The following is a 14,343-nucleotide window of genomic DNA, read 5'->3' as shown; positions in this document are numbered from 1 at the left end:
ATATAATGGGTTAGGTATGTTTATGTGAATTACATAATATGTTGACACCCATTTTGTACATTTTATGTATTGTGAGAAAACATGGAAAATTGAGATGTCTGTCTATGTGCAAGAGATATAAGATGGGAAGCAATGGGTATGTACAGTTATGCAAGTCAACATGAATTTGGCCTAAATACAATTATATTCAATCCAAATAGAATAAAAGTGTGTTGGGTTTGAGTATGAATTATATTAAACTTTGCCACCCCCACCAGAAAGTGATACAAACTATCAATGAACAATCACACCCTTAATCTTCATATGATGGGTTAAGTATATTTATGTGAATTATATGATATGGTGACCACTATCTTGTACGTTTTATGCATTACATGGAAATAGGGAAAACTAGGATGTTTGACTATGTGCAAGAGATGATGTTGGACAGGAAGCAAGGAGTCGATATGAATTATGGAAGTGAATGCAAATTTGACTCATATAATTATACTCAACTTAAACTTGATAAAAGTACGTTAGGTTTGAGTGAATTATATCAAACATTGCTACACCAATGAGAAAGTGATACAAGCTCAAAAGTATTGATAGGTAGTCACATCCCTAATCTTCATATGATGGGTTAGGTATGGTTCTATGGATTACATTTGTACGTTTTATGTACTGTGTGGAAATAGGGAAAATGACAATGCTTGTCTATGTGCAAGAGATGATGTTGGATGGAAAGCAAGGGGTATGTATGATTTATGTAGGTCGATATGAATTTGACCCAAATACAATCATACTTAACCCAAACCTGATAAAAGTGTCTTGGGGTTTAGGAATGAATTATATCAAACTTTTCCATCCCTATGAGAAAGTGATAAAAACTCAAAACTCAAAAGTATTAGTAGGCAATCACACCTCTAATCTTCATATGATGGGTTAGGTATGTTTTTGTGGATTACATGATATGGTGACACCCATTTTGTATGTTTTATGTACTACATGGAAACAAGGAAAATGGAGATGCTTGTCTACATGCAAGAGATGATGTTGGATGGGAAGAGCAAGGGGTATGCATGTACAGTTATAAAAGTCAACATGAATTTGACCCAATTACAACTATATTCAACCAAAACCCAATAAAAGTGCATTGAGTTTGAGTATGGATTATATCAAACTTTACCATCCCCATAAGAAAGTGATACAAACTCAAAACTCAAAAGTATGAGTAGACAATCACACCCCTATTCTTTATATGATGGGTTAAGTATATCTTTATGGATTACATTTACACGTTTTATGTACTATGTGGAAACAAGGAAAACTTAGATGCTTGTCTATGTGTAAGAGATGATATAGGATAGGAAGCAAGGGGTGTGTACGATTATGCAAATTGACATGAATTTGATCCAAATACAATTATACTCAACCCAAACTGAATAAAAGTGCGTTGATTTTGAGAATGAATTATATCAAACTTTGTCATCCCCAACAAAAAGTAATGCAAACTAAAAAATATTACTAAGCAGTCACACCCCTAATCTTTGTAGGATGGGTTAGGTATGTTTTTGTGGATTACATGATATGGTGAAACCTATTTTGTACATTTTATGTACTACGCGAAACTGGGAAAACTAAGATGTCTTCCCATGTGCAAGAGATGATGTTGGATTAGAAGCAAGGGCCTCTTTGGTCGATTGGCCATATGATTAGAAAAAATTTTGGGTTTTAAAAACTAAAAGACCATTTCCTTCGATTTACTTTCATGCTCGGTTGTTGTTTTCTGCAGGAAATTTCTAAAAACAAAATGAAAAAACTGATAATAATTTAAAATTATTTTCGGACTGTTTTTTGTTGCAGACAAAGGGACATGTTCAACCAAGAGTTGAAAACAGGGATAATTATATTCACTTCAAACATTGGTATCCGTTTTTGAAAGTAATTTTGAAGCATATAAACTATACATACTAAATCTATACTTTAAAAAAAAAAAATGCAACAAACATAGCAATAAGTTCCAATCAGATGCGAACTGTTATTAATTTCACTGCTAGGGTATATAATGAAATAGTCCATTAACATCAAAGAGTGCTTTGTATCATAGTTTTGCTACAGGATACAGCTCTTGGCCTCTTTCCTCTACACAATTAAAGAATTCACTTGGCTGTCGTTTCTTTTCTTCCTTTGATCACTGCTTTGCCTTTTTACTTCATCACAATCACAGAAACCACTTGCACCATTTGTTTCTTCCCATCGAACCATAGTTTTCCCTGAGTCACTTCTACCCTCAAAACAGTCGATGCAGTCCAATACACTAATATTTGAATCCATTTTTCCCTGCCAGCATTTTCTTCTGTGGTGTATTCCTGAACTATCTGAAAATTGAGCAATCACATGAAAATGTCAGTAGACAATCGTTTATCATAACAACCATATGATGTGAAAACAGGACGTGTAGATCATGGCTGGTGCATTACCCAGAATAATCCACACATGGAAATTTATTGCTTGGTGCATGGTATGGTGCATTACAACGATTATCAAAAGTACAAAATAGAAAATGATAGGGCAACAATTATCAAAGGAAATGACAGAAAGATGCTTAATGGGGCCAGGCAGAACATGGTCATCTGCAATTTATGGATTAATTTGTTCAAAAAAATGCAGTGCCTTCTAGTAAAGCCTTCATTTGTTTGTTAATAAGAGCAAGACTTTCCACCATCGTCAAATTTTATTATATTAAGGAAAAGTAAAGAATTTCCCAGTGTAACTTTCACAGAAAAAACCCTTATCCACAGTTTAGATATGAGTTTCATTTTTGTTTTATTGGATTTTCATCTCTCTCGTGTCCACAGGTTTGTTGCATGCATCAATGTAACATATTGATGATTCATCTTCTAGTAATTTAAGAAATTGGGCGCAAACAGTTCCAATATGATTTAAAATCAAATAATAGGAATGACTTACTTGAAACATACTAGAAATAGGGGAACTAAAGTCAATTTCCAGATGCAGGTCTCCGCTGCACCACCAGATCATCAGCAGAGTAATAGTCCGCAATGAGCCGGTACATGTATGATGGGTTATGTCCCCCTCTGAAGGAAGTAAAGAATGTCAGAAATTGCAGGAATACAAAACTACAAAAATAAATACTATAGGTTAAGTCAAAATATCAAGCAAAAATGACACTGTTCTAAATTTTGCCAAAATGAACAAAATAACAAGATTTAAGGAAAAATGACATCCAAAGAGTGTACTAAAACCAGATAGATCCCTCTAGTAAAGGGAAAATGGTTTTATTTATTAATTCATTCGTGTGCATAGTATCTCATAGACCTAGTAAGACTTTTGAGAAAGTTAGGCTAAATATGTAATACAGGATTGAATCTATTGACTTTTCCTTAGTCTGTCTTCTAATTTCCACTAACTAGAGAAAAAAATATTTCGAGTATTTTTTCAGAATAACATCAACACTTCCACAAATTTAAAATGAGCATGAGAGTTGAAATTCTGGAATTCTAATGCAAACTTACGTGTCAGTGATAAATAGACTAACAAGCTTTGGTGGCACATAATCAAATGCAGGATTGACAACATGAAGAAGAGGGGAACCATTGCCACTTCCAAAGTCCATACAATCTGAGAATTCTCCAAAATCCAGCAGCTCAGATGGGGATTTCAATTCATTCAATAAGACCTCTGGATTGTGTGGATACAAAGGGCACAACTGTCATGTATACAAAAGAAGATTAACAGAAGTGCCAAAGCAAGAAGTTCATCATTAAATATCTGCAATCTGCACTTACCTACAAGTTAAAATTAGCATGTCAGACACTGTTCATGAAGTATGAATGTCTAGTTTTAAGTTAAGACTTCTACATTAAATTAAAAGGTTAATTTTATGGCAACTTTGTTTTTCTTTCCTTTTCCCTTTATTTGATAGGAAATGGATTCTTGACCACATTCATCAGTGCCACTGGATTTGTACTTCTGTAAATATGTTCCAAAAGAAGAGATTGCAAATTACTTCCTGCTATCTTCCTAGTTGGTTACTGACTTATCAAAAAAAAAAATAGATCTTCCTAGTTGGTTACTGGTTTTATGTTCACCAGAAATTTTTTAGAACTTATTCTTTAATCAGGTGGAATATACAAGGGAAGTTTGCAAAGATCACACTTGTTTATTAAGCTTCGAGCGTAAACTTACTTCGCTAAAGAGATCAGAAAGGTAGAAAATTTATTCATTCTGAAGTCATGGAATTTTAAGATGCAGTTTAAACTACCTAGAATATCTTTACTCAAAGCCTGGGCTGAAGCTTGAACTTCAACTTTGTCAGTCTTTTTCACATTTGGATGAGAAGGGATATGGCAAGAACACATGTGCTTGGCCCACCCAATGTAAAACAAAAATGCAATTTGCCAGTAACTAGCTAGGGTTATGCTTGAGGAGAGTAAAATAGGTCAGTTGGTAAAAAGAAGTCATGTGGATGGTCCACAAAATTAACTCTTAGCAGATCTCATTTTTGACAAAGTTTAACCTGACTAAAAAATAATATGCAGTGAAAATACGAAGCTTTTACAAGCATCACTTGTTCATTATTCCACAAAATTTTTCCATGACTTATAAAATTCAGCTGAAATTTAGCACCCACCACCCACCCAAAAAAAAAAAAAAAAATTGTGGTAAAAAAAGGTGTTAATTTTTCCTCATTTTGGCAGAACATTTAAATAAAAAACTCAAAATAATGGGTAAAATCTGATTGATTTCTGATTATCCAAAGCCACTTATAACTTAGGCTCTTTGAATTGGTTCTGGGTGAAATTCTGCTCATTGATCAAGTTCAAAACTGTGTTACCACCGAAAGCACAAAACTAAATATAAGCAAACACATGAATTGTATTGCAAGATTTATCAATTAGAAAAAACCAAAAAGAAGTGGACTGCAAAAGGTGCTTATAGATGACCTTAAGCTAGCATGCCGGTGATATTTTCTTGTGACCTATTTAGACACTCCATGAGCTTGAGCAAAGATCCCATATTCACACCCATGGCATGTCAAACTTATGGAAGCTGTTAGCAGGTAATAGAATTGGCTTCTTGACTTTCCTCCTAAAAGTTATAGTGAAACAAGAGCAGTTATTGTGATAAAATACCTTGTGAGTGCCAGCAAGTACAACAAAAGGGACAGCATGCCTCTGAGCAGCTAGTGCAACCATATTTAACCCAACAGGTGCTATAACCCCACCATTCGCCATTACAGCATGAGCTCCAACTATAACCTTTACATAAAATGTTTCAAGATGAAGGCAAAAGCAGTCCAGGAAATTGATCACCAAAAGGAACATGGTTAAGGTTCTCACATACCATGTTCACACGAGAAATCATGGCAAAAACTGCAGAATCAGTGATCAGAGTGGTCTGTAAACCTCTTGCAACCAATTCTTTTGCAAGCACATGCCCCTGGTACCTAATCAAGTAGCAATTCATAACAAAAGAAATGGAGTTAGAAAGATGAACAGCAAAAATTAAATCAAGCTAAAAAGAGACCCTTGGGCTTCCAACAAACACTAGCTACAAGTAGAAACCTTGGAGCGCCCTCTGCAACAAATACCCGGAATGATCTTTTTTTCTCCTTTGCGGCACAAAGAAATTCCATTACTGTTCTCGACCGGCCTAAAGTTAATATAACCTCACTGACAACAAAAATTGATAGTTAAAATTCATGCAACCAACAGATGCTACAAAAATTAAGAGGAAACACCAAAAATACTAAATAATCCAAATAAAAAATTAAGACAATATAGATAAAGCATGACAGATGGATGAAGAAATTCAAATATGCTCTTGCTTGTTAAATGTTTATATTCTATCATATTACTGGTGCAATAAGTGGGCCATATCATGTTAATAGTGTAACAAACAAATTGTGTTCATGTCAAAAGGATTATAGCACAATCATTGAATGAGTATAGTTGTATTTGGATTAAGAAAATCTCATAGTACTTACCTTAATATGAAGGAATTCAACATTTTGCGACTCCAACAAATTGCCATACCTAACCATGACATTTATTCCACTACTATTAATCAAATTGCCAACCTAATACTAGCTACATTACGGGTGCTCACTTGGATACAAAATATTTGTGCTCAAAAAGGTGATTATGGGTAATGATTTCACATGCTATCCAAAGACAAGGCAGATGCTAAGCTAAACTGGACCAGAAAACTAAGGAAACAGAACTCCTTTTATGCTTCAAGTTTACTAATTCTTGCACTAGAAAAAAAAAAAAAAAAATCAGAAAGAAAGAAAAGACATGGAAAAAAAAATCAGAAGAAACAAGTTCAACCTCAATCCTTCAACTGAAGAACTGTCTTTATTTGAAGAGAAACTTTCTTCAGAAGTAGTCTCTCATGACATCCCATCACAAATGCCCATGGCTAACTTAATTGGCTGATTTAATTGCCACCTCTAAATCTTCAGTTTTCCCCCACAACTCAAATCCTAGAACCATGTGAGGAAGTTGGAGAAACAGAACCTTGTGACCTCTAAAGACATTTCTAGATCACCAACAACTAATTAAACAGCACTAAATTAAACCATCAAAAGAACTCAAGGGCTGATATCAAATCTAAATGCATGAACAAGGAATCAAATGAACTAATGTGCACATGAAAAGAAATTAGTATGAGCATTAACCTGATAATTCATAAACTCAATATGCATAATCAAACTAAAACAATGAATCAATTTTTATAATCTAACGTAGCCTATTTCTGAAGATAAATGGCTTGTTTGGTAGCAGAGGTAAAAACGGTTCTTTCAGATTTTTTATTTTATTTTATTTTTTATATTTGGGAAGAGTGAGAAATTCTTCAAACAGGGAAAAAGAAAGTGTACAAGAGAAAAGTAACAAAAAATCTTGTCAATTGAAAGCCTTTGGCTTCCCACACCTAAATAAAGTATCAAAAAACAAGACTCAAGGGGGCAAGAGATCCCAAAAAAACTCAACTAGGGATGAGGCACCTCTTGTCACCATCCTATTCAATCCAGGCTTCTCAAAGAAAGAGCAACCTAGTCCCTTGACCACATTAATAATCTTCCACATTTAATGATCATATCTCCAAGGCCATCTATGGTGGTTGGATACCCAAGACAAGACTGCAACTGAATCCCCCTCTACCAGAAAATCAGTTATGCCTAACTGCATTGCACCTTTGAGACCCTTGAGTAAAGCAAGTATCTGATCTCCACTTCTATAGCTAGCCCAAATCTGGCTCTTCGATAAAACTCAAATAATCTCGCTCCTAAGTTCCCAATTAAGTCCTCCAATAACAATCTGAACTGGATTGCCCAAGGATCAACCATCAAAAATGGGCTTCAAGACACTAACTAGTGGAGGATCCCACCCAGCCCTGCATGTCTAACATTCTCCTAATAGGGAGACAAGCATAACCGGATCCCCAAAAATGCTGCTCAAAGGAATTCTTGAGAAGTCCTAGATAGCCTACAACTGAAGAGGAGTGAGATAGCATATACTATCCTATATCTTTCCCCACTCTAAAAGATCCTAGCATTTCCATCCAATCAGATAATCCCAAGATTACTTGAACAGTCCTTCTCCACAAGGTCTTACTTCTAGGCTTCCACGAAAACCTCCAAAAGACACAAACCACGTATCAGAAATGCCTCTAGCAGCTACCCAAGCTAACCCTGCTTCTAAAGAGACTCTCTATCGCAACTCTAAAGCAAAAGGATAATGTAAGAAAAGACAGCCAGTAGTTTTCTCGCTTCTCAAGCACAAAGCACAGCAATTTGAGCTCAATGCTTTATGGGATCTCCTTAGCTGAAGCATGTTATTAATATTTACCTTTCTACCAGTTATTAACCAAGCAAAGGGCCAAATTTATGGTGGAGTTTTGAATTTCTGAATGAGTTTGCTTTGGAAAAAGAAAGGAGAATCATTTTTTGAAAAAGCTAAGAGAAATATTTGGAGAAAGAACATTAGATCCAAGTTCCAAAACCTTTGATTGGAATAGAAGAAGAAAGACATACATTTTGCAGGGACAAAAAATGGTTGAGATCCTTTAGTTTCTTGACCTGAAAGATTTCTCCTAAAATCAAAGTTCCAAGATCTGGAGTTAGGATTTACTGCAGGGCTGGTCCTGTTTAAGGACAAATTCCAGGTATGATACATCCTGGTGAACTGTGAAACACTATTGCTCCGTCTCTACCAACCTGGAAGCCCTCCACTAGATCATTGTCCTCAGCCTACAATATGTCCCCTATTTTTTAATCATTTTTATTTCTTAATGTGCTTTCATTTTTAAAATGTAGAAAACACTATTGTACAGTTTCCTCAAAATAAGCCATGTTCTGAGATGTATTTGAAAACAGTTTCTGAACAAGTGTTGTCAATTATGATTTTCTGCAGCATTTTCATTTATTTTTCCCTTTTGAAAATGGAAAACAGTTTTTATTTCACTATCAAACAGATCCATAATGTATTTATCAATATGTCACATACTATATAAAGGTTTGTGCAAATGAAATAAAAGTATGTTCAAGTTTAAGAAAAAGGTACTTTTGATGAATGTGCTCCACTGCTTGCTCAGAAATCTGTTCATGGCAAGTGGCGATATCTTGAATAAGTTCATTAACTGCCTCAATAATGTCATGCTTCAGCTTCCGGCTCCTTGAACTTTTATCAGCAGCTGTGAGGGAAAATATATTATTGACTATCAGAACTCATAAGCCACCTGAGTCTGAAACTATGCCTCCATATTTAACACTGTTGCTTCCATTACCTTAGCGATTCCCACCGTTTAATAACCAATTTTTCAAATTAACTAACATCCATGCAAAAGTTAGCCATATTCATCTCCAGAGGATATTAATGACCTAATTCTAATCCAATTCTAATTTCATTAGACACACATAAAATCAAGTTGAAAGAATTTCTAAAAGATAGAAGAAGAAAGAGCTCACATTTGCTTTTTCCTTCAGAATCACCACCAGAAGAAGAACTTTGAGGAACAGCTGCTGAGTCAGGCATGTCCTCAAGAAGGGTTTGTAAAGAAGGGGGACGCAGAGTGCTTCTGGCAGCAGCAGCAACAGCAGCAGCTGATAAAACAGGGTGGTCCTCTCGCTCGCCATCATCTTCATCATCACTTACAGCTGATAAATTCAGCCCAGCCACAGCGGCAGTTGCAAGAGAAAGGTCCTCCTCCCTAATAATATGCAAAACCCGCCGCACAATATTACCAACAGCAAGCTCTGCAATCCCATCCATACAATATTGTCACGAAAGCAAAAGGATAAGCCTAAACAGTCCTCATAAGATAAAGCATAAACATGGAAAATAGTTGAAGAGAAATAATTTTTAGAAAAAGGACAAAGAAACCTGCAACACAGGTCATGAAGCCCATAAAACTACAAAATGCCCAAAAATGATATATTGATACCCATGTATAGAACAAGCAAACCAAAGCAAAAATACAGATATGAAAGAGCCTCTTATCACGACCTGAAAGAGTAGCCAATAGAACAAGCAAAAATACAACTCAAGAAGGCATTAAATCCCCTGTAGAACCTCTTAGCTAACAGTACCATGCCTGGCCAAAGGATATGCTCAATAGATGACCAAGTGTGGAAGCCACTGAAGAGAACCATCAATTCCATAGACAGCCTATATCCTGTACAACAATAATCCAACTCCCTATAACCTTTCTTTTTTTAAAGTTGCTAAGGCTCAAAATATTTGCCTGGATCAAGCCCCTTCGACAGGGCTACCACTTTTGCCTCTATGACCAATTCCTACGATGGAGTCTAACACATTTTACCATCACCAAACCATTCTTTTTCTTTTCTGGTTTCTTCTTTCAGTAAGAAGGATTAGATATGACATACTAGAATATATAATTAATAATATAAGATTACATCATTTCAATTAAACATAATGACAAAGATCATTTATAATCTGAGTAGGAGTTGAGCTTACTTCATGAAGCAAGTCTAAGCTATACATGTGCCAGCATTGGTATGGAGGCTAAACGGGTTTTACAATCAGCAAACCAAAATGCAGATTTTCTGGCTAAGGAGCTCCAGCTGGACTCCGCCATCGGAAACATTTTCAGCTCCATTGATTAGAGGTACTTTTCTTGGAAGAATTATCCAATCTTTTTAATGAAGCAAAATGAGTATGTTCAGAGCATCTTATCCCAATAAAAAAAGAATGGATAGGACTAAACCAGAACTCATAAAACTGTATAATCATTGGGGATTAATTGCCTTTCAGAATTTGACTCTTGCAGTCTTATGACCTATTGGTATAACCCACAAATACACAACAAAAAAAAATGTTAAAACATGTAAACAGATATAACTTGATTTTTTTTTTTTCCATTTTTCAGATACAGAGATTTCATCTAATATTTTTCTTCAAGAGCTTTGATTCGAGATTCTAAGAACTTGGACAGCATGCATCTAGGACCACTATTGAGATTTCCAATTTAAGTTGAAAAGATGACTGTTTGTGTATCTTTGCAAAGAAACACTTTTACGTCTTCTTGCACAGTCTTCAAGTGTCAGTACCCATTCACCCAAAACTTGTCATCCAGAGAGCTTTTTTGAGACACATGGCAACTATAGCAATACAAAAAACAAATGATTGCATACTGGTGTACGGGAAAAATAAAAATATGAAAAAACAAACACAACATAAGCCATAGGCCATTATATTCACCAGACTGAAGAAAACAAACTTCTCTTTTCATATTAGCACTTTTTTTTTTTTTTGATAAGTGCAGTTTTACCTAGAAAATAAAACTCAAACAGTAGAAAAACTAATTGGGAAAAATACTGATTCCAACAAGAGAGGGTGTCCATCCTACCAATGTCACAATTCACATAAACATCAAACTACACTGCTGTTATTTCTACCCCATGAATTTCAAATTGTTGCAATTGAGAAATATGAGAGCATTATGGATCACACAAGGGAATTAATGGTAGTACTCCAAAATCATCAATTATAACCTCTAATGAAATAGATATTCTCGCTGGCTTTATTTTGCAAAAAATATGGTCCTTAGAAGCAATATAAGCACCTTGTTTAAAATTTGGAATTGGTTCAAAGTCCAGTCATGTAAATCACAATGAATCCCATATTGATGATAAAAATATTCTCAAACAAACAAATGATGCTGCTTAATTTTTTACAGGTAACTAGGAAAACCAATAAAAAATGGTTTACCAACAGGATTGGCAGCAATCAGCTGCTCTCCAACAGCCTTTATGGCGTCGATCAGAGCCCCAGCCTGGTTATTGTAGGGAACTCGCTGCTGTGAAATGACTGAGCGGAGCAATTCAGCAGTCATCCTTGCTGTTGCCTGTGAGCCCTCAACCTTACTGCCAGGAAAAGGAGATAAAAAAAATTATGAAATAGTCAGATGATAAGAACACAGCTTTGTACACCATGTGATAATCCTATGAACAATGAAAAGGAATTCACCGTTTTTTTAGCTTGATTATGAATTCATTCACAAGGACCTGCACGTCTGGCATGATTATTACTTAACTTTACCTGAAAACATCAAACATATGAATTCAGTCAATCATCCTCTATTTCGTTATAGAAAAACAAGGGGAAATAAAAAATAATAACAATAATAAAATCAAATAAACACCAAATTCAAAATATTTCTCTTTTCATTAAACCCCCCAGCTACAAAATAAGAAAACTACAACCCATACTAAACTAAGCCCAACACAATTACAAGGACTAGTTGAAGCACTTGGTGGTGAATACAAAAGGAGGGAAAAAAAAAATCCCAAATCATTCTGAATCTCATAAGATAAGAGGCTCTTTTTCTCATCTTTTCCATGATTCCCTTGGTTTCCAAATGGAGGGAAAAAATTCCACTAAATTTCTTTCTGAGTACCAACAAATTTTGTCAAGCAAAACATGGTGGCAATCATTTCATGACCACTATGTCTTGTTGGTTCCTAATACAAGTAAAATGAATCAAGATTACATCCTAGCAAGAGTAAAAGATTTGTTTTCTTTCATTTTCCATACTCAGCAACCAGACATGGAAACTAATTCCATGACTGCTTCACCTGAAAACATATAATACAAAATTAATTCCGAGCCTCAGATTTCATTTTTTTTTTTTCATTATTTGAGATTGCCTAAAAGAGGCGACTACAACTGAGCCTGAAAAAAAAAATTATTTAATTTGGCTTTCCTAAGTTCTCTCAGCAACCAAACGGAGGCTAAAATAATCAAACAAATCTCACCTAAAAAAAAAAACAATTAGGAACTTCTGTCCTCCGCTTAGTTGCCATGAAAATGCGAGAAAAGAAAAAAGAAAAAAAAAAAAACCAAAACTTTAACTCCAATACTTTCCAATTGGCAACCGAGAAATCACAAACCTTCAGTGAACTGAACCTAACATAACTGCATACCTGGGCCTTTAGTTCCTTCTTCAATAAATAAATAATAACAACAACAAAAACACAGAACGATTAGATTCGAAATTTCCAAATCCTTCCTTTTATTTTCCCTTATTTTGATGTGTTTTCTCAGCAACCAAACAGATAAGAGATGATTGGTGAGGATGATGAGGAGGAATTGAAGGACAATTGATGGGAAAATGAAGAGCACTTACAGAAGAGAATGAAGAAGCAAGCGAGGGACTGGCGAGAAGGGCTTTGGCGTGTCGAGGGTTCAGCGTTCGGACCCTCACTCCATGCCCTTTTTTGGGTTTGGGTTTCTCTCTGGACATTTGGGTCGGGTTGATTCTCTGTTCAGATTTTGGGCCTGAATCCCAACTTCTCTTGCCCACGAATGCTTGGCCCAACCCAAAATTGGGTCATTCATTTGGGTAATTTTGATATGACGGAAATTTTATTAAATATGAAATAATTTTTTTTTATATAAGTTAGAGGGCTAAAATGAGATGTAATTATTATTATTATTTTTATTATTAAATTTTTCTAAATAATAAAATTTCGCTTAAAATATGGGTTATTTGATTAAAAGGGGATAAAATAAAATATTAAATATAATTTTTTTGGACAAGAAATATTTTTCATTTTATCCCCATCTCACATATAAATGCTTTTTCAAAAAACAAAATTATGGGGATAAAAATGTCAAATTAGATAATTTTTAATAAATAGAAATTATTTTTTTACCCTCAGCAGAAATGCTTCCGAGAAATATCAATATATATTTATATATGTATGTATGTCACTCTTATTAGACTAATTTTGTCATTTCCTTCTCGGGTTTGGGTTATATTCTTTTATTTTTTCTTTAATATTTAATACTTAATGAATTAAAATGACTTTAAATTAAATTATATTTTAGTTATTGAGTTATATTAAATCATTGAATTCATTTATTAAAGTCATTTTTAATTTTAAGTTGCAATATTAAGATATTTTACTCAACATAGAAATAAAATATTTAAGAGGAAATGATATGGTTTTCCAAAGTGCAAATTTTCCATGGTATGTTTGATTATAAGACAATATGAAAGAAAATATTTTAAATATTAAAGAAAATATTTTAAATATTGAAGAAAATCAAATATAACTAAAATTAATTAAAAACATATATATTTTTAAATTATTTATTTTTTAGATAAAAAATAAAAATAAGTGAAATAAGTTTGAAGTAATATATAAAAATAAATTTTTAACTTTTAACTTTTTTTCTTTACTTTTTCTTTTGATTTTTTTGCTTCACATTTTCGCTCATATAGTTTAATAAAAAAAATTCTTTATCATTTATGGATGCTATTGTAAATGTTTTATAAAACAAAATGAAAAATGAGAAATTCTTGCCATCATATTAACTTTATTTCAAATTCTAAGGATTGTTTATGATTAGTTGAGGGTGCAACTTAGATGCATTGGCTTGATCTAATCAAAACCCAAGCCAACTTTTGAATGGATTTGATCCAATGTTCTAATAATCTAAGTTTAACCCGAACCAAATTTAAATATTTTTTTATATTTATAATTTATATTATCCTATATGCTAATCTTTATTTTTTATTTTTAAAAAAGTTTATATATTATATACTTTTCAATATTCTAAAAAATATATAAATTTATTTTTATTTTTTGTTATTATCTTGAAATTGTTTATTCCAATTACATTAAATTTTAGTATGAACGTATAGAATTAGATCCACTATTCTACTTAACTCATACCCGTGAAAAGTGTGTTGGGATCAAATCTTATCGGGAAGGAACACGGATACTTTTGGGTATCATTCGTGTTATGGAGAACATTTAGATGACTAAGTGCAGGCTCTTTTTCTTTTACTTTTCCTTAAGCTTCTCTC

At 33.8% G+C, this 14,343-nt stretch overlaps 1 protein-coding gene across 6 annotated transcripts; it reads right to left on the bottom strand.

Moving 5' to 3' along the window:
- Window positions 1–1,993: 1,993 nt before the first annotated feature.
- Window positions 1,994–12,755, bottom strand: LOC100256712 (uncharacterized). 6 transcript variants are annotated; one of them, XM_059741773.1, is made up of 12 exons: window positions 12,655–12,710; window positions 12,419–12,469; window positions 11,496–11,567; window positions 11,238–11,392; window positions 8,972–9,259; window positions 8,568–8,697; window positions 5,568–5,675; window positions 5,347–5,449; window positions 5,136–5,261; window positions 3,516–3,709; window positions 2,950–3,077; window positions 1,994–2,357 (listed from the first exon to the last, which is right to left on the bottom strand). In XM_059741773.1, the coding sequence occupies exons 3-11, from the start codon at window positions 11,546–11,548 to the stop codon at window positions 2,981–2,983; spliced, it is 1,254 nt and encodes a 417-aa protein (XP_059597756.1). In that variant the 5' UTR covers window positions 11,549–11,567; window positions 12,419–12,469; window positions 12,655–12,710; the 3' UTR covers window positions 1,994–2,357; window positions 2,950–2,980. The 6 variants fall into 6 exon arrangements, with proteins under 6 accessions (XP_059597756.1, XP_002272876.2, XP_059597757.1 ...); XM_002272840.3 differs by lacking the exon at window positions 12,419–12,469 and having other exon boundaries at window positions 12,655–12,755; XM_059741774.1 differs by lacking the exon at window positions 12,419–12,469 and having other exon boundaries at window positions 2,961–3,077; window positions 12,655–12,755.
- Window positions 12,756–14,343: the final 1,588 nt, after the last annotated feature.

This window comes from Vitis vinifera, chromosome 13 (assembly GCF_030704535.1).
Source record: "Vitis vinifera cultivar Pinot Noir 40024 chromosome 13, ASM3070453v1".
NCBI lineage: Eukaryota > Viridiplantae > Streptophyta > Magnoliopsida > Vitales > Vitaceae > Vitis > Vitis vinifera.
This window is presented reverse-complemented; position numbering and strand designations above follow the sequence as displayed.

Coding starts and splice junctions, on each gene's coding strand:
- LOC100256712 (XM_002272840.3), bottom strand. CDS start 11,548: ATGCCAGACGTGCAGGTCCTTGTGAATGAATTCATAATCAAGCTAAAA. Junction 8,698..8,971: donor TTCTGAAGGAAAAAGCAAAT/GTGAGCTCTTTC, acceptor TTTCCCTCACAG/CTGCTGATAAAAGTTCAAGG. Junction 3,710..5,135: donor TACTTGCTGGCACTCACAAG/GTATTTTATCAC, acceptor TATACATGACAG/TTGTGCCCTTTGTATCCACA.